Here is a 23,348-nt window from a genome sequence, read left to right as displayed (position 1 = left end):
TGCAATAAAAAAATTGAGCACTTATTATCTGTGAATAATCACAAAAGGAAATCAAAAATGTACATTTAGAACATTTATTTACAGTTAAAGCTGTCAATTAAATTTTAAAAAAGTGTTTATGAATATTAGCGCATTAATTAGGGTCGATTAATCGCATGCGTTAACGCGTTAATGTTCACAGCCTTAATAAAAACATGGATTTATTCATAGTCATATAACTTGTAATCATCAGGTCTTACATTAAATGTTAGTTTATTTATTGTTCATATCATTTAGATTAAACTTGCATTGGAATCGCCTCATGTAGAAGGAAGAATTATGTTATTATTTCAGATTTGGACTTTAGAAAATTCAATTTTAATTAGAATATTATGCTAAGCAAAATGTTTTAACATTGAAAGGAAAAAGTAATGTAGAAAAATTTGAGCTTTTATGAGTTTTAAGGTTTTGACCAGATAGACACATTTAAAATTAATTCATTAAAATTCCACCAATTAATGAAATACTTTACAAATAAAATCATACTGCTCTGTCTGTACTTTATTAAATAAGCCTTCAAAAGTGAAGAGGAATCTGACCCTAGTGGAGAACAAGTTGTTCTGTGATTTTTTTTTTTTTTTTTTAAAGAATCTGGACAGATTTTCCTTTCCTTCTTTCCTGATCAACCCACTCTCTGTAACCCTGGACATCTCAACACTGTTGCATTTCCAATTGTCCCCTTCCTATATTTTCTCAACCTTGAATAAAAATGCAGCTTTTTGACAAATGACGAGCTACGCTTTGAGCTTTGACCTAATTTCAAGTCTCTTCCTGAGCTCCACCACTTTAAAAAAGAGTTTCTTTATGTTTTTTAAAGGGAAATGGGCTCGCTGTTCAGTCAGAGCTTTCTTTTCACTGTGGAAATGGATTTTTGCTTTCATTTACGAACATTTTCTTATTTTGCTCCAAGCACCTGTTTTTTTTTACATCTAAAATCCCTTCACTGAGGTTTTTCTTTATTTGTGGAACATATTTCACACATTTAATTCCATGTCATTTCACAGCCCTGAAGGAAAAAGTATTTCAAAATAAAAGCATGTAGTCTCAGCAGTAATAGGAAAGAAATCACAACAATTGCAAATGCATCCTGACACATTTGAACACGCATATCCTGTCTTGTGCACTTATTGCTATAAGCCTCTCAAGCTAAATACAGAAATTATTACAGCTCTTCAAAACAGCACTTTCCTGTAAGTGCCATTTTAGCAGCTCTTACTTCAGAGGATAGCAGAACCTTTTAAACACTCCAAATCAGCCTTGTTAAATCATGAAGCTCTTCAGCGCTCCAGGAATCAACCGCTTACAAAAGAACCGCTAAGCCTTCAGGAGGACCTGACGGCCTCTGCCCTGTCATGCTGCTCCAACAGCATGTCTAAGTCCAGTTGTTTTGTTATCAGTAATATGAATACTGACAATATGAAGAAGTGAAGACAGTAAAGTTAGCAGCATCTGTTGGATAAAATTAAAGTGAAAATGATCCAGTTAATTTGCCTTAAATAATGACACTCTTAATTGTATTTATTATTTTTCACCCAAAAAAAAAACATTTAATCCCCTTGAAGCCAATTTGTGCAAATATGCATCAAACCACTTTGGATTTAAAGTTATCTTAATTATTACTTGAAAGCAAAAACCTAAGGAGATTGTTTTTTTGAATAAATAAATATAGCTGTAACTACATTCTGACATTAAAGTTTTAACTTGTTTGGTAATATTGTTAATGTAGCTTTAAAATATTCACAAAAAAACACATTTAACGTCTACATTTTTAATATTTTTTTAGGTTTTTGGCCAAGTCATATATTTTAATTGAATCAAGTTTCATTGTTCATATTAGGATCTAATGTTTTCTAAATCTTTTTTTTCTTTCGTTTTGTTTTATTTATCCAGATATAGTTGGGGCTAAATGAAGGCAACATAGATTCTTCATTATGGGTTTCTGCTTGGTTAATATAAAAACACTGCAGCACTTTTAATACGTTTTTTTCTGTGTTTTTGTAATTAATTATGTTAATCGATTAAAAAAGAAAATCAGATTAATCACACTTTTGGATTGTGATTAGTCGCAATTAATAGCAATGTTTTACGAGGTAAATTTTACATAACAAAATGCAATTTTTAAACAAAAATAGGTCAGATATTTTTTTCCTTCATTTTTTAAAATAGTTTTTTTAATGACTTATTGTTGCATTTTCCTTTACCTTCTGATATCTACATGTAAACAGTGTTTCATCATGTGTGCTCACAGGGCAGAGAGGGCATGACCTGCTACTACCTGACCCACGGCTGGGCAGGCCTCATCGTGGTGGTGGAGAACCGCCACCCCAAGTACTACCTCCACGTCTCCTGTGACTGCACTGACAGCTTCAATGTGGTGTCCACACGCGGCAGCCTCAAGACCATCGACAGCGTCCCGCCTTTGCACAGGTGCACCTTCCGTCTCTCTCTTCCTCCTGTCCAAACATTCGTGAAAATCCTTTTTAATACATAAAAAAAGCTGTATAGTCGGGGAACACATTGGTCATGTATATACAAACAAAATGTTCCCAGAATGTTGGAGTTTTCTACTTCCTAACCCTTTTATTCATCCTAAACTCAACCCAATTCAGACTGTGTTTTTCCTTGTTACACTGTTTCCTCTGCTGCAGGCAGACACACTTGTAGAGTTTAGCATGGCGGAGCAGTTCACACATCATTAGGTTTCTCTGTGCCTGCTTTTGTTGAGACACTTTATAGCTTATTTTGGACCCGAAAGTTTTAAAGTTATGGCCCAAATAATGAGAAACAGTAAAAGCAATAGCCATGTTTGAGAACCTCGTCAGTTTTTGATATAATAGAGAACATTTTAGCAATTTTCTTTGATGAAAAGAGTCAGAAGAAAGGCTGTCTTTTTATTTCTCTTTTGTTCATTGTGTCTGATTTTACTTACTGGTAAATCTAATCAAATTTATATATTTTTATATATTTTTTCCCTTAAAACTCAACAAGTTTTTTATCATTCAATCTAACCTGTAACTTATCTTTTTAGTTTATTTAGAAACCCGGAAGAAGTGGAAGATTTTCTCATAAATCCAAAATGAAAGCTTATTGAATGAAAGCGCTCTCTGTCTCCCCCTGCAGGCAGGTGCTGGTGGTGCTCTCCCAGCTGGAGGGAAACGCCGGCTTCTCCATCACCCATCGTCTGGCTCACCGCAAAGCGGCCCAGGCCTCCCTGGGTGACTGGACCCCCACCAAGGCCACGCACAGTCCCCAGCTGACCCCGGACATCGATGGCCTCCACAGACCCAGGCCCTTATGACCCCTGACCCCCTGACACACAGACTGCAAAACAATAAACTGTCAGACCACTGGAAGATCAGGCAAGGGTAGAAAAGTGACGTGTTTTGGCTTTATATATGAATCAAAAGCATTTTGGGGGGATTATTGTTTTTTTTTGTCATCACGCACTCTGCTCCTCGCCAACTGGTTGTGCCATGTCTGAGTGTTTGAGGAAATTGGGCCAATGAAGAAGTTCACACTACCCTCAGTCCTTCTATATGCTGATAGCGCCGTTAGCGAAGCAGATCTCAGTTTCATGAATCTGGAAGGCGATCCATTTGGCTAGCTTCCAACAAGAGGGCGTGCCGAAACTACTGAGTCATCCGCATAGTCACAGCCCATGACTTAGCTACCCGACAAGATGCAAACAGAGGAGAAACTTTCCATACGGTACCTAGAGCCAAAATTACTTACAATATTTCATGTTTTTCTATACATATGTTTAGCTTTTCCTGTTTTATATACAACCCTCATCCATATTTTTATTAGCTTGTAGACGAAGCCATTGTCCATACGGTGCATCCTCTTCATCACCTCAATGCTGTTTAGCACACTAGCTCAGGACCAAACCCATGTTGTTTTAAGTGTAGTTTAGTGCTATAGCTGTGCGGTTCCCAGATAGCTGGATCCATCATCCTTCCTCTGACGTCTGCTGGTGTGAGCAGTGCCTCATTCGCCTCCCCTTCACTGAGGAGTTTTATCTCTACTTTTAAAAAAAGAAAATTCTGGGCCAGAATTCTGTTTCTTTCTGTGTAAATGCGACCTCATTTTACTCTCCGGCTAGTATCCATTCACCAGTAAATCGGTTTTTGTGTACGACGTTTGCCACAGCAGGTTGTTTTTTTCGATTTGACTGGTCAGGCACTACTTTTGTTTACTTGGGGGGGCAGCACTGCGCCGCCCTCCCGCAGGAGCACATTGACAGCGTATTAGCCACAACACAAAGTCCTCATGCAATGACAAATTGCTGTTTTGTCAGGCTCGGTGCACACATAACAGGAGGGACCAGACCCCTGAGACACGGACCGACACATCGCTGTCTTCATGTGTCGCGTGTGTGTTACTTCAGAGGATGTGTTGCTTACAGCTGTTTTATGTCAGTCATTGTTTAAAGCGGCAGCAGTGTCAAAGCCATTACTTCTGATTCAGTCTTTACCATGGCAACTAAAGGATTAATGCGGTACTAAAGTGAATTGTGTGACTTCTTTTTTTTTTGCTGCAAACTTAAGTCTTACATTGTTTAGAAATGGGGGTAAAACTTGAATCTTAAAAAGCTAAAATCACTTTCTAATGACACGATTTTAAATAAGCGGTTACAAAAAAAACAAAAATCATCTCATGATAATTGAAGCTTTTACTAATTTATTTTTAAGAGCCGTAAATCACTGTTTCCTCAGTGTTTACTTCTTGAAGCTGAAATATTGTAAATATGTTTTTCCAAAGAGACATCCTGTGTAGTGAACATGTTCATATGTCTGAGAGCTGTGAAATTGACCTCTAATTTATTTGTACAAGTGAGTACAAGTTGTAGTTTTCTAATTGCTGAGTACCTGAGCTCATGAATGACAGTTTAAGGAATGTGACGCAGCGTGCAAACCTGCAACGAAAAGGCACCTGAGATATAAATGTCGTGAACTCCATTCTTCTGTTTGTTTATTTTTACTGGCTCTGGTTAGGTTGGTGTCCCACAAAGATGCCCCCTTTTTTTTTCTTTTTTGTTCTTGGTGGCTCTTCTGTGTTAGGGCGCCCCCTGCTGGAGAAAGCAGCAGCCAGAGTGGTTGGGAATGCCTTTCTCCCCTCTCCTCAGTCCTGATCCCTCTTTGTAAATTGTACAGACTGCAAGCTAACACAAAAGATTTAAGAGAAAACTTAAGGGGGAAAAAGGAAACATCTGATCCTTTGAAACTTGTAATAAACAAACATGGTATGATCATAAAAACAACACAAAAATATAACCGAATGCTAAAGAAATTTAACTCTGACGAATGTGATGTTTTGTTGATTTTTTTTCCTTTGGAATGGGGGGATTATATGTACAGATGTCTATGTTTGATTTTCAATCTCAGGTTCCATTGGACCAAATAAATTTTTTAAATTAAAAAGTATCCTTTTGTCATTATTATTATTATTAATGCACTGTTTCATAACATTTTTTAATTTTAATAAAAGGGGGAGATGTTGTTTCAGGGTTTTGTTTTTAATCCATTTTAAGGATGACTTATTTGTAAATGTTATTTAATGTTTTTTCTCTTGTAGCTGCAGGACTGTTGCTATCAAAAATGATCCATCGTTCCTCCCTTCACCTCCACTGATCTCCCACCATAATGGAATGTTTTAATCTCCATTGTTGAAAAACTTTTTGTGCTGAATTAATAAAAAAAAAGTTGTTTTTTTTATACTCAGAGAGGTAAAAACATATTTGTTCTCCATCAATTCTACAGATTATGCTACTAAAAACGATTGGAGGTCTGCGGTGGTCACCATAGCAACACTTTAACTTAAGATATAATAAAAACAAATTACATTTGAGGATTTTTAAATAATCTATTTGTGCAAATGTGTTGAAAATAAGTATTTGGTTAAAAACAGAAAAAGTTGTGATGTAGCTGATTTGATTGAATTTTGTTTGATTGGTTGATTTGATTGATTGGGGAATTGATTTGGGTAATTTGATTTTAATTGGTTTGTTTCATTAATTGTGGGTTATCTGAATGATTTGATTGATTTATTTAATTTGATTTCATTGTTTGGAGGATATATTTGAATTAATTTATTGACTTTGTTTGATTTGCATATGTTTGTTTGACAATTGTATTTTATATGAATGGTTTGATTTGAATGACTGGAGAATTTATATGAATAATTTTATTGGTTTGATTTGATTGATTGGATGATTTATTTAAATAGTTTGATTTGAATATATTTGATTGTTTGGCTTAATTTGATACTTCGGGGGATTTGTTTGAATAGTTTGATTGTGTTTCCTTGTTTGACTTAATTTGATTGTTCAGATAATTTTTTTGAATGGTTTAATTTGAATATCTTAGATTGTTTGTCTTAATTAAGTTGATTTGGGGATTTATTTAAATGTTCAGTTTGATTATGTTTAATTTGAGTGATTTGATTGGTATGATTTGAATATCTTTGATTGTTTGACTTAATTTAGTTGATTGGTCTATTTATTTGATTGGTTTGGTTTGATTCTATTATTTATAATTTGATTTGGGGATTTATTTGAATAGCTTGTTTTTATAAGAATATATTTGATTGTTTTACTAAATTTCATTGATTGGCAGATTTATTTGAATGGGTTGATAAGTTTGATTTCATTGAGGAATTTATTTAAATAGTTTGATTTCATTGTTTTTTTTTTTTATTGGTTCACTATTTTTATTCCATTTGATTTGGGGAGGTTAAAGAATTCCTGTAGGTCAGCAGGAATCCCCCCCCCCCAGAGGTTCTCATGACTATACGGACCTCTCTCTTCCTTTTAAGTGGGACAACTTGCAGCCAAACCCTTTTTTTGCCTCGGTGTATCTATGATCGTTACATGTTTTCTGAGCCGACACCTCATCTCCCCCTCTCTTGAAAACACTATCTCCTCCTTTTCCTTTGGCTCTCCTCCTCCTCCCCATCACATCCACACCCTCTCCCACCCAGCAGCCCCTGCTAACCTCAGATGACTGCAGCACTCCACAGTCCTCAAACACGCCCTTTCCTCACTTTGGGACTTTTATGAACCCCAGCAGAGAAACTCCGGGAAGGTTCCAGGAGGCGGTGGCATCCAGCACAAGGAGCTGTCAATCATCCAATATCTATCAAGAAAAGAGAAAACTGAAGCATCAACAAGGTAGTCTTTCCACCAAAGGAGTATAAAAAAAGGTATGAATATTGAATTTATTGCTCTTTTGTGCCTGCTGAAGAGTAGGGAAATGTTATAGTGTTAAGAACATTTTGTGAGCGGATGGATTCTGCATTTAAAAAAAAGATAAAAAGTGCTGCTCATGGTTAAATATGTGAAAAAGAAGCTTTCAGGGAGAATCTTTTCATTTCCACCCTCTGCTCCCATAGTGCTCTGAAGATAAGAAGCCACTAATTAGGTGCAAGAATTTCTTTTTTTTCTTCTTTTACCAAGATGAGTCACTTCTTTAGTACAAAATTAAACAGATAAAAGTTCATCAAAGTAGCAAAAAACTTTTTTCTTGAACATGTTGGAAGCAGGAATCTTGTAAGCTGAGAGCATGTTGGAAAGGAATTTATTTCCTTCGTTTGGAGCGCTGGAGATGCAGCTTTAACGATCATTTATGGTAAGTCTTGGACGTTGGCTTGCAGTAAAAACTAAAAAAAAACACGTGGATGTCTGTGCCAAGAGATGATCAGATTTCCCTCCCCTCTTATGTTACTTCTCATAAGGCCAAGTGAATAAATCACGTCTCATGCAAACGAGGACGGCTGGACATGTCAGATTTCTGTCGTTGGCAAGGATGTCACATCAAAAAGCACCAATGAAAGCCTGGGAGATCTCATCATGAGGCTGGTGTGAAATTTAATGTTGTGGTTGATGGAGCTGTGAACGTGTGGCAGCACCGAATCCCAGTCCAACATTAATTTCAAAATCAACATTTTTATTTTTCATTTTTATTCAATGTATTTTTAATTATTCATTTAAAGACTTAAAGAGAATTTTTTTGGCGCTTCAAATATTATTTTTGAATGTTTTTGTGTTGATTAGTTGCTGTACTTTGTTGTTATTCTGCTGTGTGACTTTAATTTAATCTAGGAGCTTTTTTGGCCCTCAATAGCCACCATCCTTCTTGTTTACTGTGATCAGTCAATCAGAATCCAGAAAATACTCTTTTACTTGCTTTACTACATTAAACTATTATATAAAATTGCATATTTTTTTCTTTAGATTCCATAAACATGTTAGATTTCCTTAATTAAGTAGGACAAACACATTTTATCTGTCTATAAAACCATTTTTTAAAAACTTTTTGTTGCATTTTTGCATGTTTTTATATACAAAATCTGTCACAAATGAAAAAAAAGTGAGTAGCTAACCTGCTTAACAGGAGTTCACCTATCCTATGTCGTTCCTGGCTTTGAGAAAATCTTATCCTAAAAATATCACTGGTTGAGTAATTACATGCAACAGTATTTATAGCAAGCGATCTCATACATTTTGAAATGTATTTTTTTTTTTCTTCAATTGGGATCACAATTTCAAACTTCATCTTGAGTTGCATCAATGGAATTCAGGTGTATTAAATCTGTGTTTTTTTTGGAAAAACAAGCTTTAATCCTATAAAAGGAGCTGTCCCTCTTACTGCTACAGCAAACAACAGCTTTAAATCATGTAAAGCTGTACATCATCATCATGTTATAAGAATGGATCCATTTCTAGGTTTATTTCAGAGGGAAGAGCGACCTCCTCGACATGGCGTCCCAGATCCCAGCGCTCCCTCAGTCCTTCACCCCCAGCACTGGCAGCGTCTTCTCTGACCAGTCCGGCTTCTTCGCTCTGGACACAAATGTTCCCGGTTTGTCTAAGGTGATCCTCAATAAGCTCAACATGAAGGACTATGGAGAATACAGGTGAAAAATGTTGCTTTCAAACACTTTAAGTATCTTTTTTTTTAACATCCACTATTGTTCCAAACAATTTGCTGGGATTTTGTAGGGCTGCAGTTCAGGGAAAGCCTAAAGGAGTCACATTCCGCAACTACAAGGAGATGTTCCAGAAGATGGAGGACACCTTCAAGTTCTGCACCGGCTGTAATAAACTCCCAGAGCATCTGAGTGAGCAACAGAGTCTAAAACGCTGTGTGAAGTGAGTGCAACACAAGACAGAGGACATTTGAAATCTCACTGGGGCTGGGTATCACCAATCATTTCCAGAATCGATTCAATTCTGATTTTTTTTTCCCAATGCTTTCGATCCTCTTAATTCAATTTGATTCAATTTTGAGTTTACACATTTAAACATATTTGTTAGCATAAATTAATAATCTTTGTATGTTTTGAAGATTTTCATATGAATCTAATGCAGTTTCAGTTTGGCCTCTAGGTGGCGATGGCGCTATAGCATTATGCTTATTCGAGAAGAAGAAAAAAGTATGAGGAAAAAACTGTTCTATAGACCACAAATAATTACTTTAAAAATATTTCCTTAAAAGAGTTTGGAAATTCATGCCTGTGAGTTTATAAAGATGTTCATTTAGTCGGTAATGTATGTTTAGGTCGACTGAGCGTTAGCATTAGCCGTCCTATGAGAAATCCCATTATTCGTTAACATCAAGCTAGCAGACTTTAGCTTTATGCTACTTTTATGGATCGATTTATTGATCTATTAAGATTAGATCGATTCAGATTGATTAATCAGTTTTATCAACCCAGCCCTAAATCTCACAACTGTAAATTTTGGCTAGATAAAGTTGAACTAGATTAGAAGTAGCCTAAAAAATAGAAAAATTGCACTAAATTTCAGTAGAAAATTTTTAGACAGTAAAATCATTTTTACCTTGACAAGAAATCTTTATATATGACATCAAAATCTATAAACAGGAAGTTCCACACAAGCATTCACAAAGAGAAACATTTGATTAAAAAAAGATGACTGTTTGATAGAATTACTTCATATAGTCCAATAAAAGGTATTTTTTGCTAATTTTAAGCATATTTTTGCATTTTTTAGTTTTTATGTACATGATTGTTGCTACAATGACAAAAAACATATATTTTTTGAGTGGAAATGATTAATTTTGGAACAAAATGAGAATATGACCTTAATAGGAGTTGACTCATCTTAATAAATCCTCAAAAAATCTACAACCAGCACATAAGTCTAAATTTTTGTTTCCAATATAATGGCAATGAATGTCTGTCTAAACTTAAAATAACATCCTTATAATTTAAGGGGTTTTTTTTAGTCTTAAATCAAAATCTTCGATTATCAGGAGTATGAAACAAAAGGATTTTGACTCATTTTAATAATATTGTCCCTATCTAGATCCTAGCTGTTAATGAGACAAAAATATTCAACTGATTTTGAGAAAAGCTTGGAAAGGTTTAGAGCAAATAGAAGGTAAAACAACCTGATCAAATATCTTGACCATCTAAAAACAAGATTTTAAGTCTTCACAAATATTAAATTCAGGAATTACAGTGAACTTACATCAACACTTTCCAGCCTTAATGGCTGCTGACAATCTAAATATTTTAGGCAACTTAAACCTCTACCGACCTTCCTTTATCTGTGTAGCCACACAGGCGGGGATATTGTTTTGGCCTGGTTGCCCAATAGCTGTCATATGTAAAGAATTACCAGCTGCCATTCTATCAGCAGCAGAAAGATAAGCTGCCGTAAAGTGGATAGCTCTGCAGAGGTGGACAACAGCCAATGGCAAATATAGCAGAGTCCCCTGACTGTGATTCATCTCTCTGCAACTCCGCAGCTTATTAAGAGCAGCTTAATGCAGTTCAAAAAGTCGCCCATCGTAATAAATCTATTAAAAAAAGACTAGGAGTACGGATTTTCCACGAGCACAGTTCCTTTTTGTGGCTCTCTGCTCTTCTCCTTGCACTCGGCTTTTGATAAATCCGGTCCTGCTTTGGCGATCTGTTGACATTCCCAGCTGCCCCTCTCTGTTATCTAAGCAGAAGCAGGCGATGTTTATTCAATCTGAAGAAAAACACAAATGCAGACAGAAAGAGCCTCCAGACCGTCGACATCAAATTACCACATAACAGTGTCCGATGCTGACCCCATTTCTAATTTGCACTTGCAAAGACACCTGAGTTCTCTCCCTGCGTAGACGTTCTCTGAATACTCCCATTTGTGAAGTACTCCATGGTGGACGGGGATGACAGATAAACTATCTTACGACAAAGTTTCTAAAAGCGCAAAGTGCTCCTTCGCTGCCAGGCTTCTAATCCAAAACATCACCTCATCTCTGAAACTCGTGCACAAGTTGACACAAACAAATACTAGAGATGGTTTTTTAAGTGTCAAGGTTGGCAAGAGGTTTTTAGATTCCCAGAAAATCTGAAATCATTATCCTTTTGTGGTGTAATTCTTTTCGATTGCTTGATCGATGTAAAGCAGAATATAATCCATGGTTTATGTTTGCAAGAGAAAAAAAGGCAGATTTTCTCAATTTAATTTCAGTACACCATCGATGTTTGCATTATTAATGGAAGGACTATCTCCCTTGTTGTCCCAAAGGTGCTTGAATGTGTATTACTGCAGCAAGGACTGTCAGAGGAAGGACTGGCCGCAGCATAAGAAGGCCTGCAAGACGCTGCGGCTGGTGGCCATTGACAGATTGGTGGAGTGGCTGATGTTTACAGGTGTGGAATAAATCAAGGGCCTTAAAATAACTTTTAAAAATTACATTTCTGGAGAAAAAAAATGCATTTTAGAGATTGAAAATAAGTAGATATGAAGATCCAAGAAAATAAAAATTGTGCTTTTAACATGTTTTTGTCATGATGGGGGATATATACAAAGAATATTATGATTAAACTGCATTTCTGAGTATTTATTTCTTATACAAGAACAAACTAAAAATTGAAAAAGCGTGTAGTTGTGACAGAAGCTACCTTCGTTTTATTAATCTGAGCTGGCACTTGGATCAAATCTGTACATTTTATTGCAGCGATAATGTTAGGTCGGGGGTGTGAGGGGCTGTAAGATAGAGGAAGAGCAGATGGATGAAGGTAAGTAGGGATGAGGTCACAATTCAAGGCGAAATAAACTCCTACTGTTCTACAGAAACTATCTTAAATTGGCTAAAAACGACTAAATCATAACTAAAAGACCACTGGAAACACTTTTACCGTCAATGCCTGCAAAGCCTTCAGTGAAGGAATAAAATGATCTGAAAAGAAGTATCTAAATTACAGAGAAATTTATATATATATATTATAAAAAAATATATTTTAGATCATTCCAACTGTTCTGTCAGTCTATCATTTTCACATGAAAGTGTCTAACCAATCAGATTTTAGCCCTCACTTGTTGCTAGGTTTATGAAAGTCTGCCTTACACCCACACAGTCAGTGCTTCCCTCCTCACTTCCAGTCTTTGCAGCAGGTTTCTATAAAAAACACTGCTAATTAAATTACAGCCATATATGGATTAAACACGTTTACGTTGATTCAACCAATCAGAACTTGAGTTAATGTCTTTGTAGCTTTAGGAGGACGAAAGGTGATATAATCGCCTCTGATTGGCTTGTGCGACCAAAAGCTAAATTCTTCTGTTCTTTAGGCTGTAGGCAGTAGCTTCACTTGATTTTTGTTTGAATTACTCGCATTTAAGAATAGAATTTAGTTGATTTAGTTGATTATGTAAGCCATTCTTAAGATGGACTTTCACAGAAAAATTGGACAATCTTCCAATAATCTAAGCTGTTTTTTGTTTTTTCTGTGAGAACTCCTGAATTAATCATAAGCTACTTTTGCAGGAGACCTTCCATTTCCCACTGAGAAATGGACCAAGTCTCCACATGAGGTGAAGAGCTGGGATGACTGGATTCCCATGCAGGGAAACCTTACAGCCCATCTGAACACTATCGTGTCTGGTACCAACATGGCAACTCTATGGAAGAACGCAGTCAGGCCAAAGCCCGATGAAGCTGACCTGAGAGGATCCCTGTGGAGAATTCAGAGCGAGTTCCTCTCCCGGGTTCTCACTGTCGGCATGGCCATCCGACGTTTTGGTTTGGACCCGTACGCAAAGCCTCTTACCATCCACCTAGCAGGCGCATCCCACAATGAAACCATGGGAGCCCGGTTGACTGACTATGACGAGCTGAACAACATGTTCCCCAAACACCAGGGGATAGAGATAGTCATGGTGGGACCGGAGGTGGTGGACGGCCCCATCATGAGACCTCCTCTCAGAGCGTTTGGTCCAAGGGAAAGGGTCTACATCAGCGCATTCAAGGGCCTCTACCACCAGTTCTGGGAAGCGTTGGAGGAGAAGGAAGAAGCAGCCAAGCCGGACCTGGTGGTTGGATTTCATCCTGGTATGTAGGCATCAAACTAAATGCTTTTAGGTCATCCTCAGAGCTTTTTTGGAGGCCCCACTCCAATGAAAACTGTATTTGTGGTGCTTTTAACATCTTGTAGCATTTTTCTAATGATGGAGGACATTTTCTGAAGACAATTAAGCTCAATAGAAGTATTTTTTATTATTCAAATTGTGGTGAATCTGGAGCAGACAACAATATACAAGTTGGAAAAATCTGGTAGATTTGACGTAGGTGCTACAATTGCCGAAGCTTCCTGCTCTGCTCCCTTCCGATGCATCCACTCTCAACAAATAGATCCACATATCTTTTTCCTCGTCTTGGTTGACTCAAAACTGTACGGCTGGATGGTTCCAACACATTTTCCATTTTTGTTGCACTGATAATGTTAGGTTGGGGGAGACTGTAATACTACTGTCACAAACACAACTGCCACCGCGCGATGGGAAGGCATAGGCCGAACCTTCAAGGTTTCATGCAACCGCACAAAATCATTGGCGTGGGCATGAATGTAGACGGCGGCTATCAGGCATGCAGAATGGCCTGCTTTTCATATATACCCCCAGGTTGTAGATGTTAAATAGAAGTGGCCCCAGGATAGAGCCTTGGAGAACTCCAAATATAATTTCTGTTGACTCAGATGTGAATTAAATATTTGCTGTTTTCCAAATACATTTTGAGCAAGCCCAGCAAAAACCACCCAGTTTTCCAGTCGTCTAAATAGCTTCCCATGGTCGAGATCCAATAAAAATAGCACTGACATATTTCCACTGCTTATATTCAAACGTATATCATTAGTCACTTTCGTCAGTGCTGTGGTGCTGTCTGAAGCCTGACTGGAAGACATCATAGCAATTGTTTTTTATTAGGAATTAATGTAACTGATAGAGAACAGTTATTTAAGTTATCTTACTTAAAAATGGCAGGATTGATATTTGTCTGTAGTTGCTTATTTGTGTTTTGTCTAGACTTGGCTCTTTTCAGTGGTTCTGAGAAAACACCAGATGTTAAAGACAAGTTCACAATCTGGACTGGCCAGGATCTTTAAAACATTTTTTTAAAGCTTGTTATCACAAAAGCAGGAGTTATAAGTCTCTAAGCTGGCAGGAGAGGTGTCCATTGAGGGATAATGGGAAATAAGAGCAGGTTTACTTTGCACCGACAACTCAGAGAGGAATTTCTGATGAACTCTGCTGAAACTTTGCCCTTTTTAAACAAAAAAAATTGGCTAAAAACAACATAACCACAATGAAAAGGCCACTGGGAACACTTTTACAATCAATCAAAAGCTGATTGAAGTGCAACTTTAATGAAAAGTAGTCAGCCGCCTTGGAGAACCAGCACCGTCCTCCTTTTATGCTGGACTGACAATGACTTCCTTTAAGGAAAAGAAGCAGAAGGAGATGTTTAAATCACTCAATGGAGCCTATTGAACACTGCCGGCTTTTTATTGAAGATTTAGGTGATTAATGGATGCCGCCGGGAGAGAATTTGGCTTTCAATTGCTGGACTCAGCACGAATGTCAGGATGCTGGCCTTTTCAAAAAAAGGAAGTCCCTGTTCTTCATCAACCACAGGGACTATAAAGTCATCGATTTGAGTTTTGCCGCTAAAAAGCGAATCATCTTAAAATGCAAAACAGATGAGAAAGTTGAAGTCAGGCAGACAATGAGGGCACAACTCGGCACCCAACCTGGCTACTGACTGTTCTCTGACCTTTTAACGTGCAAATCAGCAGTAAATCCCAGACTTAAATGTACGAATAACCCCAGGCTCAGTAATCACCGCAGGCTCCACCGGAGCTAAATATACAGGAAGCTGCGATCCTACTTGTAAACTGCCTCCGAGCCTGGCTGGATTTTTTTATTATTTTTTTTATTTTTCACCCCGCCGCTGGCAGAGCTATGCTTTCTTCAGTTATGGGGGAGCAGACAGCATGATGAAAGGACTAAAAAATAAAAAAGCTTCACTTTCGGTGCGTGTATGTGTGGAAATTGCAAGAAAAAGAGAGTTAAAGAGCGGAACCCTACAAGGAATAGGAATGCACACTTGGGAAGCAGGAAATTTCGATCCTGTCAGAGAGGAAGAGAGACAGTGGACTATCAGCTTTCACAAAGGAGATAAATGCGGACTGTGTACCATCATCTATACTGAGACACAGTCCCAAACTGGGACCTCTGTGACACTCAGATTGAGTTCTTTTCGGAGCTCTGAGGCACATCTTTTCATACCTGAAAACAAAAGAAATCTATTATCATCAACAGCAGCTCCATTAACCATTTGGCCCTCTGGTATCACACCATAATTCCTCTCATTAACAAGCAGACTGGATCCTCTCCTAGAGGTGTAAAACCCTGGACGTTTAGCCCCCGTTCAAACGTTTAGGTGTGACCGCCGGGATTTTGAAGTCATTTAATCAAAACCTTCAGACCTCAGAGACCGTCTGTGTGCTGCTATCACAGGAGTTAAAAGTGTTCTGGCTCTCAGTAATCTGGTTGAAGGGCAAATTTTGTTACCCATAACCCCTCTGGCTCATAAGGCAAACAACTAGTATAAACCAGATTCCGGATCAAATGACATCTGTCACTTAACATGCCGGCGGATTATGGAATCTCAACTGACTGCAGGTTTTTTATGCAGTCACCATTTTTCATTAGATTAGAAATCAAGTTTTTCCTTATTTGTTTCAAGCAATAACCCAGAATTAGATACTCCAGAAAGAGCTGAAAAGGAGGAAAATAATGCATCTGTTTTGACTGGAACACTATGAACAGGTTTATCAGTATTAGTCAGAATATTTATACTCAGGATGGGGAATTTATCACACACTGAGCAGCTCATTTTGCTTGTAAAAGTTGATGAAAGAAATGTGATTTTAGACAACTTTTTTTGCAAGCAACATCGTAAAAATCAGACTGGCTTGAGAAATATTTGTTTAGCCCTCTTTTATTCCTCCATTGTGCCTCTCTGGTTGTATGAATGTATAAAATATTTTTCCTTTTTCATTTTTTTTATTATTATACGGCTCATCAAGCAAAACTAAGCAGTCAGATAAGTCAAACTGTTTTCACAAACAGTTGAAGCACAGTACGGCTAGAAGCCTTCTGACTACAATACCCATAATGCTTCAGCAATACTTCAAGTAGTGCGGCTTCGTAAGTTACTAAAGTTGCACCAACATATTTTTTGCATGGTGTGTATGAAAGATAAACAGTTTGAAGTCAAAATTCACACTTAAGGCACACCTGATTTTTAATATATTTATTTAATTTAAGGATTTAAAAAGTTAACCAAACGCCAAATCAACTTTTTTTTTGGCTGTTGACCTTTATAAAAGGGGATTTAAAGTTTTTGTCTGTTGGTCATTGCCAAATTCTTGACAAATTAAAATAAACTTGGTTAATTCAGAAATACAGTCAAAACCCCAGTTGTCTGCTGCCCCCTACAGGTTGAATCCAAGTATTACATTTGAATTTTGTGATTGGTCAAACCATTTTAGTCCCATGTAATTTCAGAAGTCCCATGTCATGATCTGCAGCTCCAGTAATGATAACACCCCAGCCCCACCCCTCTAACTGGATTTAAATTTTGGCTGTGGGTGGAGTCAGCCTCCAACTTCCTGTTTGGTTATCCTTGAAATGGTCAGAAAAATCTGAAAGGGGTCACTTAATTAGCTCTGATTTAATCTGAGGTGCACATTTTTGGCTGAAATGCAACATAAACAGTAAAATCACCTTTCTATTTTTTTTTTTTCCATTAAGATGGTCCAATATGTTACAGGATGTTTTATTTTGAAAGGAAGTCATGCGATCCTCATCAAAAGTTGGAAACTGTTTTATACTTAAAAAATATTGTAAATTCCAAAAAACATATTTTTTATAATAGGAACAATAACATAAATACAAAGAAGTGTCTTATTTTTCTAAAGGAAAAAGTAAAACTTTGTTGCTTCTTCTGGAAGAAATCGACTTGAATGGAGAGTTCTAGACCCCAGATGTTAACTAAATCAGAAACTGTCAAAATATCTAAAACACCTGTGATTGGATAAACTGCAGCATTTTTATGCCGACGTTTTGTTTTTTGACGAAATCTTCCTATCCTGCGGATTTCCCAGCAGTCCATCAGAATCCTGACATGAACTTACAGTTCAAAGGAATCTAGAACTTGCAGCACCTCCTGTTTTATAGATGATCTTTGACAGATTTTAAAATGTTTTTTTATTGAAAATTACGCTCTGTAATTAATTAAAGGCTCTTAGATTAATAACCCTTCTGTTTTTGTCTTATTTTATACTTTTATCATCATTATTGTGTTTGGATCCAGGATTTCATGCCAACCAGGGTCTGTTAGAAGGTTGGTTGCCGACTCTTCTCCTGCTCAGAGACTACAACATCCCTTCTCTCTTCACCATGTATAGGTAAATCCACTTTTATACCTTTCAACTCGTTTCATGAGCAGAGACACATTCTCCTGCCCTCTGAGCAAGCTTTAATATTTCAAAGATTTAATGCTAGAGGGTCCTCATTAGCTTATTTTGTTCACCATCTGCTAACTCCTCCGGAAAGACGTGCTGGAGTGGATGAGCAGAGAACAGGCAGCAACTCCTCCTCTAGATAACCTACATAACCCCCCGCTTATTTATCCATTCGTGTTTTGTACGTTTACTTTTGTTATCTTCCAGTGAAATGGAGCTCCGGAGTTCTCTGGAGATCCTGCTGGAGCTGGAGGTGTTCGTCAAAGACAGTGGGCCCAATCCGTTCACCTCCCAGAAACCGGAGCAGGTCCAGTCCTGCCCCAACAAAGATCCAGTCTACTGCAACTCTCATTTCATCCGATTCCAAGGACTGCTGCCTCGTGAGGACTTTGAGGATTCGATTCCAACAAGCAGCTCAGCATCAAGTTTGTGAAAAAAACAACAACCAAAAAAAACTTTAGACTTTGATTTGGTTTGTTCCAAACCCCAGATCTGACAAAGAGCCTGCTGTTCACATTTATAGTGGATTTTGATTTTAAAAAATGTTAACTTGGTGTCAGAAATACCATGATCTGCACATTAATAAAGCTGCAATTACAATATGGTGGAAAAATCCGATTCATCTCCAAGAAACCACTTGAGTTTTGCCTTTGTTTACGCTCCAAAGGGTTACATTACTTGCTTATTGTTATGCGACCATAATGATTCCAAAAGGAGTTCTGTCGTTCTCTGATTTGATCTGTGCATAAAACAATTCTCAAATCTCACAAGAGCTTCATGTGAACTCATTAAACGGCAGTCTCTGCTTGTCTAAAGTTTATTAAGAAAATTGTATTGATAAGTCTTCTAGTGAGTAGAAATACTGTTGATTTTGACATGTTAAAGACCCACTAAAAAAATGTGTTTTTAATGTGTTCTTGTGAGATTTTACATGTAAAGAAAATTGAGATTAAAATTGCATCTGAGAATTTCTTTGTTCAAATTGTGGTGAATCAGGAGCAGACAAAAAAAGTTTGTAAACAGATGGATGATGGGAAATGAGGGCAGACTTACTCCAGTCATGCCCACAGCTCCTCAGAGGTCAATTCCAGAGGAACTCTTGCTACTCTGCAGAAACTATGTCCTAGAAAACAAAACTGATTGATTTTACAATAGAACCAAAGATGATCAGAGTGAGTTTTTAAAGGATTTTTTCCCCCAAATGTTGGTACATTTTTTTACACCTTTATTTAACCAGGGGGAGTCCCATTGAGATTTAAAGAATTAATGTTATTTTTTAACAGCTGTTCTTTAAAATATGAAAAAAAGAATTGAATAGGAAAAATAAGCAAAAATATAACAAGAAGGTTAAAAGTATTTTTGTAAGATTGTCCAGGAAAATATTACAGTTACAAATGTATTATTACAGCATTAACATTTATTTGCATATTTTGACGTCTTTAAAGAAAATATGATACATTTACCGACCCTATTTTAGCTTAAATAGTTAAAGATTTTCTTTTACTTTTGGTTTTATTTAGCCAGGAAATACTTTTCTTTCAAAATAAAATAAAATGGAAAAGCAAGGAAATAAAGAGCGCGACACCGCCCTCTTGTGGTCAACCGGTATCAATGCACCCAGGTTCAGGCAGGGTCAGTTGGTTTTATAACCAACACCCAGTAGGGGGGATTTAAGTACTCTGGCATTGTGGGTAATTGCTCTGGGTTGCTCACAAAAATAAAAAATATATATATTCTTTTGAGATGCTTTTAGTTTCCAAATTGAGACTTTATCATCCTAGCTTGTTTTAGTGTGTGTAAACAGCTGTTTTATGAACACAACAGACATCAATAAAACTAAAGGGTTTTTGTAAGAAATATATTTTTATTATTAAAAGAAAAAGTAGGAAGATTAATAGTTTCAAACTGATTTTGAGCTTGTTTTCTTTACTGCACATATTATATAAGGAGGCAGCTTTTGAGAAGAGTATAGACTCTTCTAGAAGGCAAAGTGTGGCTACTATATCTGGCATGGTAGCCCCCCTTCCCATCCCCACACCCCTCGACAGGCTGCTCAAATATCACACCAGAAGAAACTTCTGTGTCCCGCTCATTCACACAGACCAACATGACAGAACCAGGGAGGTAAGGAGAACACGGTTGATTTGGAGTTATAGATTTTGGGAAAATCTCAAAACATTGACACAGAGTTTTTAATCACCAGAAGTGTTCAGGAACCCGAGGTCAAATCCATGGCGTTCAGGTCTCAGAAGGAGATGTTTGAGAAGATGGAGGAGTCTTTTAAAGTCTGCGCTCACTGTGAAAAACGACCAGATCAGCTGTCAGGGTCACGGAGCTTAAAGCGCTGTGCCAGGTGAGTCAAAACACGTTTTATCTCCTAAAAAAGAGGAGTTTTGAAGTGTTTTCCTATGTTTTTTCAGATGTCTGAATGTTTACTACTGCTGTAAAGAGTGTCAGAAAGAGGACTGGTCCAAACACAAGAAGTTCTGCTCACAGTTGCGTCAGGCGGCCATCGATAGAGTCGTGGAGTGGCTTGTGTTTAAAGGTATTGTCAATAGATTTCAAAAGAAAAAACAAACATTACTGATCAGCTTTATCCCTCATTTCCTCCCTTCAGGAGATCTTCCATTCCCCACTGACAAATGGTCAAAGCCCCAGTCGGAGGTCAAAGGTTGGGACGACTGGCTTGTCATGCAGGGAGATCTCAACCCACGACTGGATCCCATCGTAAACGGGGAAAATATGAAGAACTTGTGGACTGACGGCAGGCCTCAGCCCAGCGATGAAGAACTGAGGCAGTCCCTGTGGAGGGTCTGCAGTGAGTTCTTCTCCAGACCCCTGACGATAGCCTGGGGAATGAGGCTGTTCGGCCTCGACCCCTGCTCCAAACCCCTCACCGTCCATCTGGTGGGAGCGGGCCACAACGAGACGCTGGCGGCCCGACTCACTGACTACGACGAGCTCAACCACATGTTTCCTGGCCACCAGGGCATTGAGATCGTCATGGTTGGACCGGAGGTGGTGAACGGCCCCATTGTGAGGCCTCCTCTGAGGGCGTTCGGCCCCAAGCAGAGGGTCTACATCAGCGCCTATAAGGGCCTCTACCATCAGTTCTGGGAGGAGGTGGTGGAGAAGGAGGAAGCGGCCAAACCGGATCTGGTGGTTGGATTTCATCCAGGTAACAACTTTTATTTTCCTTTTTGATGCCACATTAGCTTCACCACAAATGAGTAATATTTGCTAATCGTTTTCACTCAAGGCTTTGATGCCAGTCAAGCCTTAGACGAGGGCTGGCTTCCCACACTTCTGCTCCTCAGGGATTACGAGATTCCTTCTCTTTTCACGGCTCTCAGGTGAGTTTTAGCCATCAGTGTGCAAACCAGAATTAAAAAAAAAGAAACACAATAGCTCTAATACACCTAAACCTAACAACTTACTGAAAGGAATCGTACAATCCCACATAAAATGATCAAAAATCTAATTAATCAGGTTTTAGTTTAAACAAATACTCTTTGAATTCCAGGAAAGCAGAAATACAAAAGTTCTTTCTTTGTCAATTATTTCTAGAATGTGCTATAACGGGGTCCGCAAACAACGGCCCACGGGCCAGATCTGGCCCTCATCCACATTTGGTCCTGCCTCCCCAAACACTATTATTTATAGAGATATATTCTTTTTTTTTTTTCTCTCTCAATCTGGCCAATCGAGAACCACATAGAACGTGACTTATTCCATCCTTCTGCAGTCTGAACTATGACAGGAGAGGATAGACTTTGTTTAATTTTTAAAAATGTTTTGGTATTATTTTTCTTACAGAAATGAATAATTTAAAATGTGGCTATGTGTGGCTTTCTGGAAAGACATAAATGTTTACGTTTAGGCTGTGATTGTTGCACTTTTTCTATTAGCATACAAATCGTGCTATGAACAATTTTTGCAAAAAAATAAAAATAAAAATTCCCAGAAGTCTTTGCGAAAAACCAGTGTGTATTGTTGCGAATATAGACCACAATGCATTGCGTTTGAACAATTTTTGCAAAAAAAAGTTAAAATATAATTTTCTAACAAACTATCCATATTTTCATCATTAGAACACAGTAGAGTCATAAATAAACGTTGCAAAATGTTCGTATTGATTAAATTTTCACAGTGAAATTGATGACATCATATCCACCAATTAGGGGAAAAATGTAGTGAGCATTGCTTTTAAAATTCAAGACACTAGATAATCCTGCACTGTATAGTTTTTTAGTAGTCAGGGATTAGGATGGGAATTTGGATTTTGATGATGTCATCAATAGTTGCCGGTCAGCTACGTTACCGCGGAGCAGCTAGCGCTCAGAAATACATAACAACATTGGTTTTATATCTTAAAAAAGGTAACGCTAAAACAAAAAAGTCATTACTTACATTTGAATGTAAACCTCTGAGCTTCAGAGCTCACTCAGAAGAAGAAAAGCGTTTCTCCTCTGCGGCTTGTCCAACTTGGCTCGCCCTACCGGCGGAGGGATACGGAGTCCATTTGCTCTATCCTTAAATACCTACTTCAGACTCCCCTTTTTCTTTAAATGCCCCTTTAGTTGGAGGGACGAAGGACGATTTCGGCCTTAAATCATATATTGAAGGCTCTTCCTGGCACTGCCTTCTGGAAGCAGGACCCTGGTTTGTGCCCTGTTGACGCTGGGTTTATCGACGCGGAACCCCCAAGCGATGGAGGGCTTTGTATTCCTCCGCTTGGAAGGTAGTCCCTTAAAAAAAACAATTTCAGACAACACTAGCATTACAAATGGAGGGAAAAATTCAGATTGGGCCTTTGTCTTTTTTTCTCTTTTTTTATTATTTATTTATTTATTTATTGTTGGTTTTGTTTTTTGTCATTTTTATTTCTTTAGTTGATTTTCATTTGTTTTTCATCAGGTTTAAGGGCATTGCTCCCCTTTACCTAAACCTATATCTAGTCTTGCTAAAAACGTTGCCTTTTAGCTAATTCACATTGAGCAACTGTTTGGTTCTTTTCTGTATGCAGATGTTTGTTCTCTTTCTTCTCACGTCGTCTCTGTGAGTTGATCCACACGTTTGATATTCTTTGCCGCTGTGGTCACTGACGTCTGTCCTCTTTGCTCAGTGAGACAGAGATGACCTACTCTCTGCAAATCCTGCTGGAGCTGGAGATGGACATGAAGGGCAGTGGAGCCAACCCCTTTGGGTCGCTGAAGCCAGAAGTGGTGGGCTCGTCTCCCAACAGGCCTCCTGTCTACTGCAACTCGCACTACTTCTGTTTTCAAGGCCTGTTGGAAACTGTCGAGTTTGATGAACCAGAGGAAACGACAACTGCATGAGTGCTTGTTTATAGTTTAGATATCTTATTTTTATGTTACAAATGTAAAAAATATGAATAATAAATGTGTAAGTGTATCTAACATTAACCAATGATCTTTTAATTCCTCGTCTTTATTTGATGATGTACAATTATTCAAACAATA

At 37.8% G+C, this 23,348-nt stretch overlaps 3 protein-coding genes across 5 annotated transcripts in view; all 3 read left to right on the top strand.

The window, feature by feature from the left end:
• The window catches only part of capn15 (calpain 15), a 30,696-nt gene extending 25,234 nt beyond the window's left edge, over positions 1–5,462 (top strand). Inside the window, exons 11-12 of one of the 2 annotated variants that reach the window (XM_024284478.2) lie at positions 2,288–2,466; positions 3,160–5,462. In XM_024284478.2, the coding sequence (XP_024140246.1) occupies positions 2,288–2,466; positions 3,160–3,337 (357 nt within the window). In that variant the 3' untranslated portion in view covers positions 3,338–5,462. The remainder of the gene's footprint in view (positions 1–2,287; positions 2,467–3,159) is intronic. The other variant, XM_024284479.2, reaches the window with a different exon arrangement.
• Positions 5,463–7,101: 1,639 nt separating this feature from the next.
• LOC112153977 (putative protein MSS51 homolog, mitochondrial) lies at positions 7,102–18,825 on the top strand. 2 transcript variants are annotated; one of them, XM_024284487.2, is made up of 7 exons: positions 7,102–7,239; positions 8,773–8,952; positions 9,038–9,187; positions 11,582–11,706; positions 12,825–13,388; positions 17,715–17,808; positions 18,073–18,825. In XM_024284487.2, exons 2-7 carry the CDS (start codon positions 8,795–8,797, stop codon positions 18,296–18,298), a joined length of 1,317 nt encoding a protein of 438 aa, XP_024140255.1. In that variant the 5' UTR covers positions 7,102–7,239; positions 8,773–8,794; the 3' UTR covers positions 18,299–18,825. The 2 variants fall into 2 exon arrangements, with proteins under 2 accessions (XP_024140255.1, XP_024140254.1); XM_024284486.2 differs by having other exon boundaries at positions 8,762–8,952.
• Positions 18,826–19,232: 407 nt separating this feature from the next.
• On the top strand, positions 19,233–23,320 carry LOC112153978 (putative protein MSS51 homolog, mitochondrial). Its single transcript, XM_024284488.2, has 6 exons — positions 19,233–19,989; positions 20,069–20,218; positions 20,286–20,410; positions 20,483–21,043; positions 21,125–21,218; positions 22,991–23,320. The coding sequence occupies exons 1-6, from the start codon at positions 19,973–19,975 to the stop codon at positions 23,202–23,204; spliced, it is 1,161 nt and encodes a 386-aa protein (XP_024140256.1). The 5' UTR covers positions 19,233–19,972; the 3' UTR covers positions 23,205–23,320.
• The last annotated feature ends 28 nt before the right edge of the window (positions 23,321–23,348 follow it).

This window comes from Oryzias melastigma, linkage group LG19 (genome assembly GCF_002922805.2).
Source record: "Oryzias melastigma strain HK-1 linkage group LG19, ASM292280v2, whole genome shotgun sequence".
NCBI lineage: Eukaryota > Metazoa > Chordata > Actinopteri > Beloniformes > Adrianichthyidae > Oryzias > Oryzias melastigma.
Note: the sequence above shows the minus strand (reverse complement) of the source record. Positions and strands in the feature narration are given on the sequence as shown.

What these genes read in the sequence shown, in the direction of transcription:
- LOC112153977 (XM_024284487.2), top strand. Translation starts at nt 8,795, where the DNA reads ATGGCGTCCCAGATCCCAGCGCTCCCTCAGTCCTTCACCCCCAGCACT. An exon ending in GGAGTGGCTGATGTTTACAG is followed by an intron (nt 11,707 to 12,824) that starts GTGTGGAATAAA and finishes CTACTTTTGCAG; the next exon opens with GAGACCTTCCATTTCCCACT. An exon ending in GGTGGTTGGATTTCATCCTG is followed by an intron (nt 13,389 to 17,714) that starts GTATGTAGGCAT and finishes GTTTGGATCCAG; the next exon opens with GATTTCATGCCAACCAGGGT.
- LOC112153978 (XM_024284488.2), top strand. An exon ending in AGCTTAAAGCGCTGTGCCAG is followed by an intron (nt 20,219 to 20,285) that starts GTGAGTCAAAAC and finishes ATGTTTTTTCAG; the next exon opens with ATGTCTGAATGTTTACTACT. An exon ending in TCTCTTTTCACGGCTCTCAG is followed by an intron (nt 21,219 to 22,990) that starts GTGAGTTTTAGC and finishes CTCTTTGCTCAG; the next exon opens with TGAGACAGAGATGACCTACT.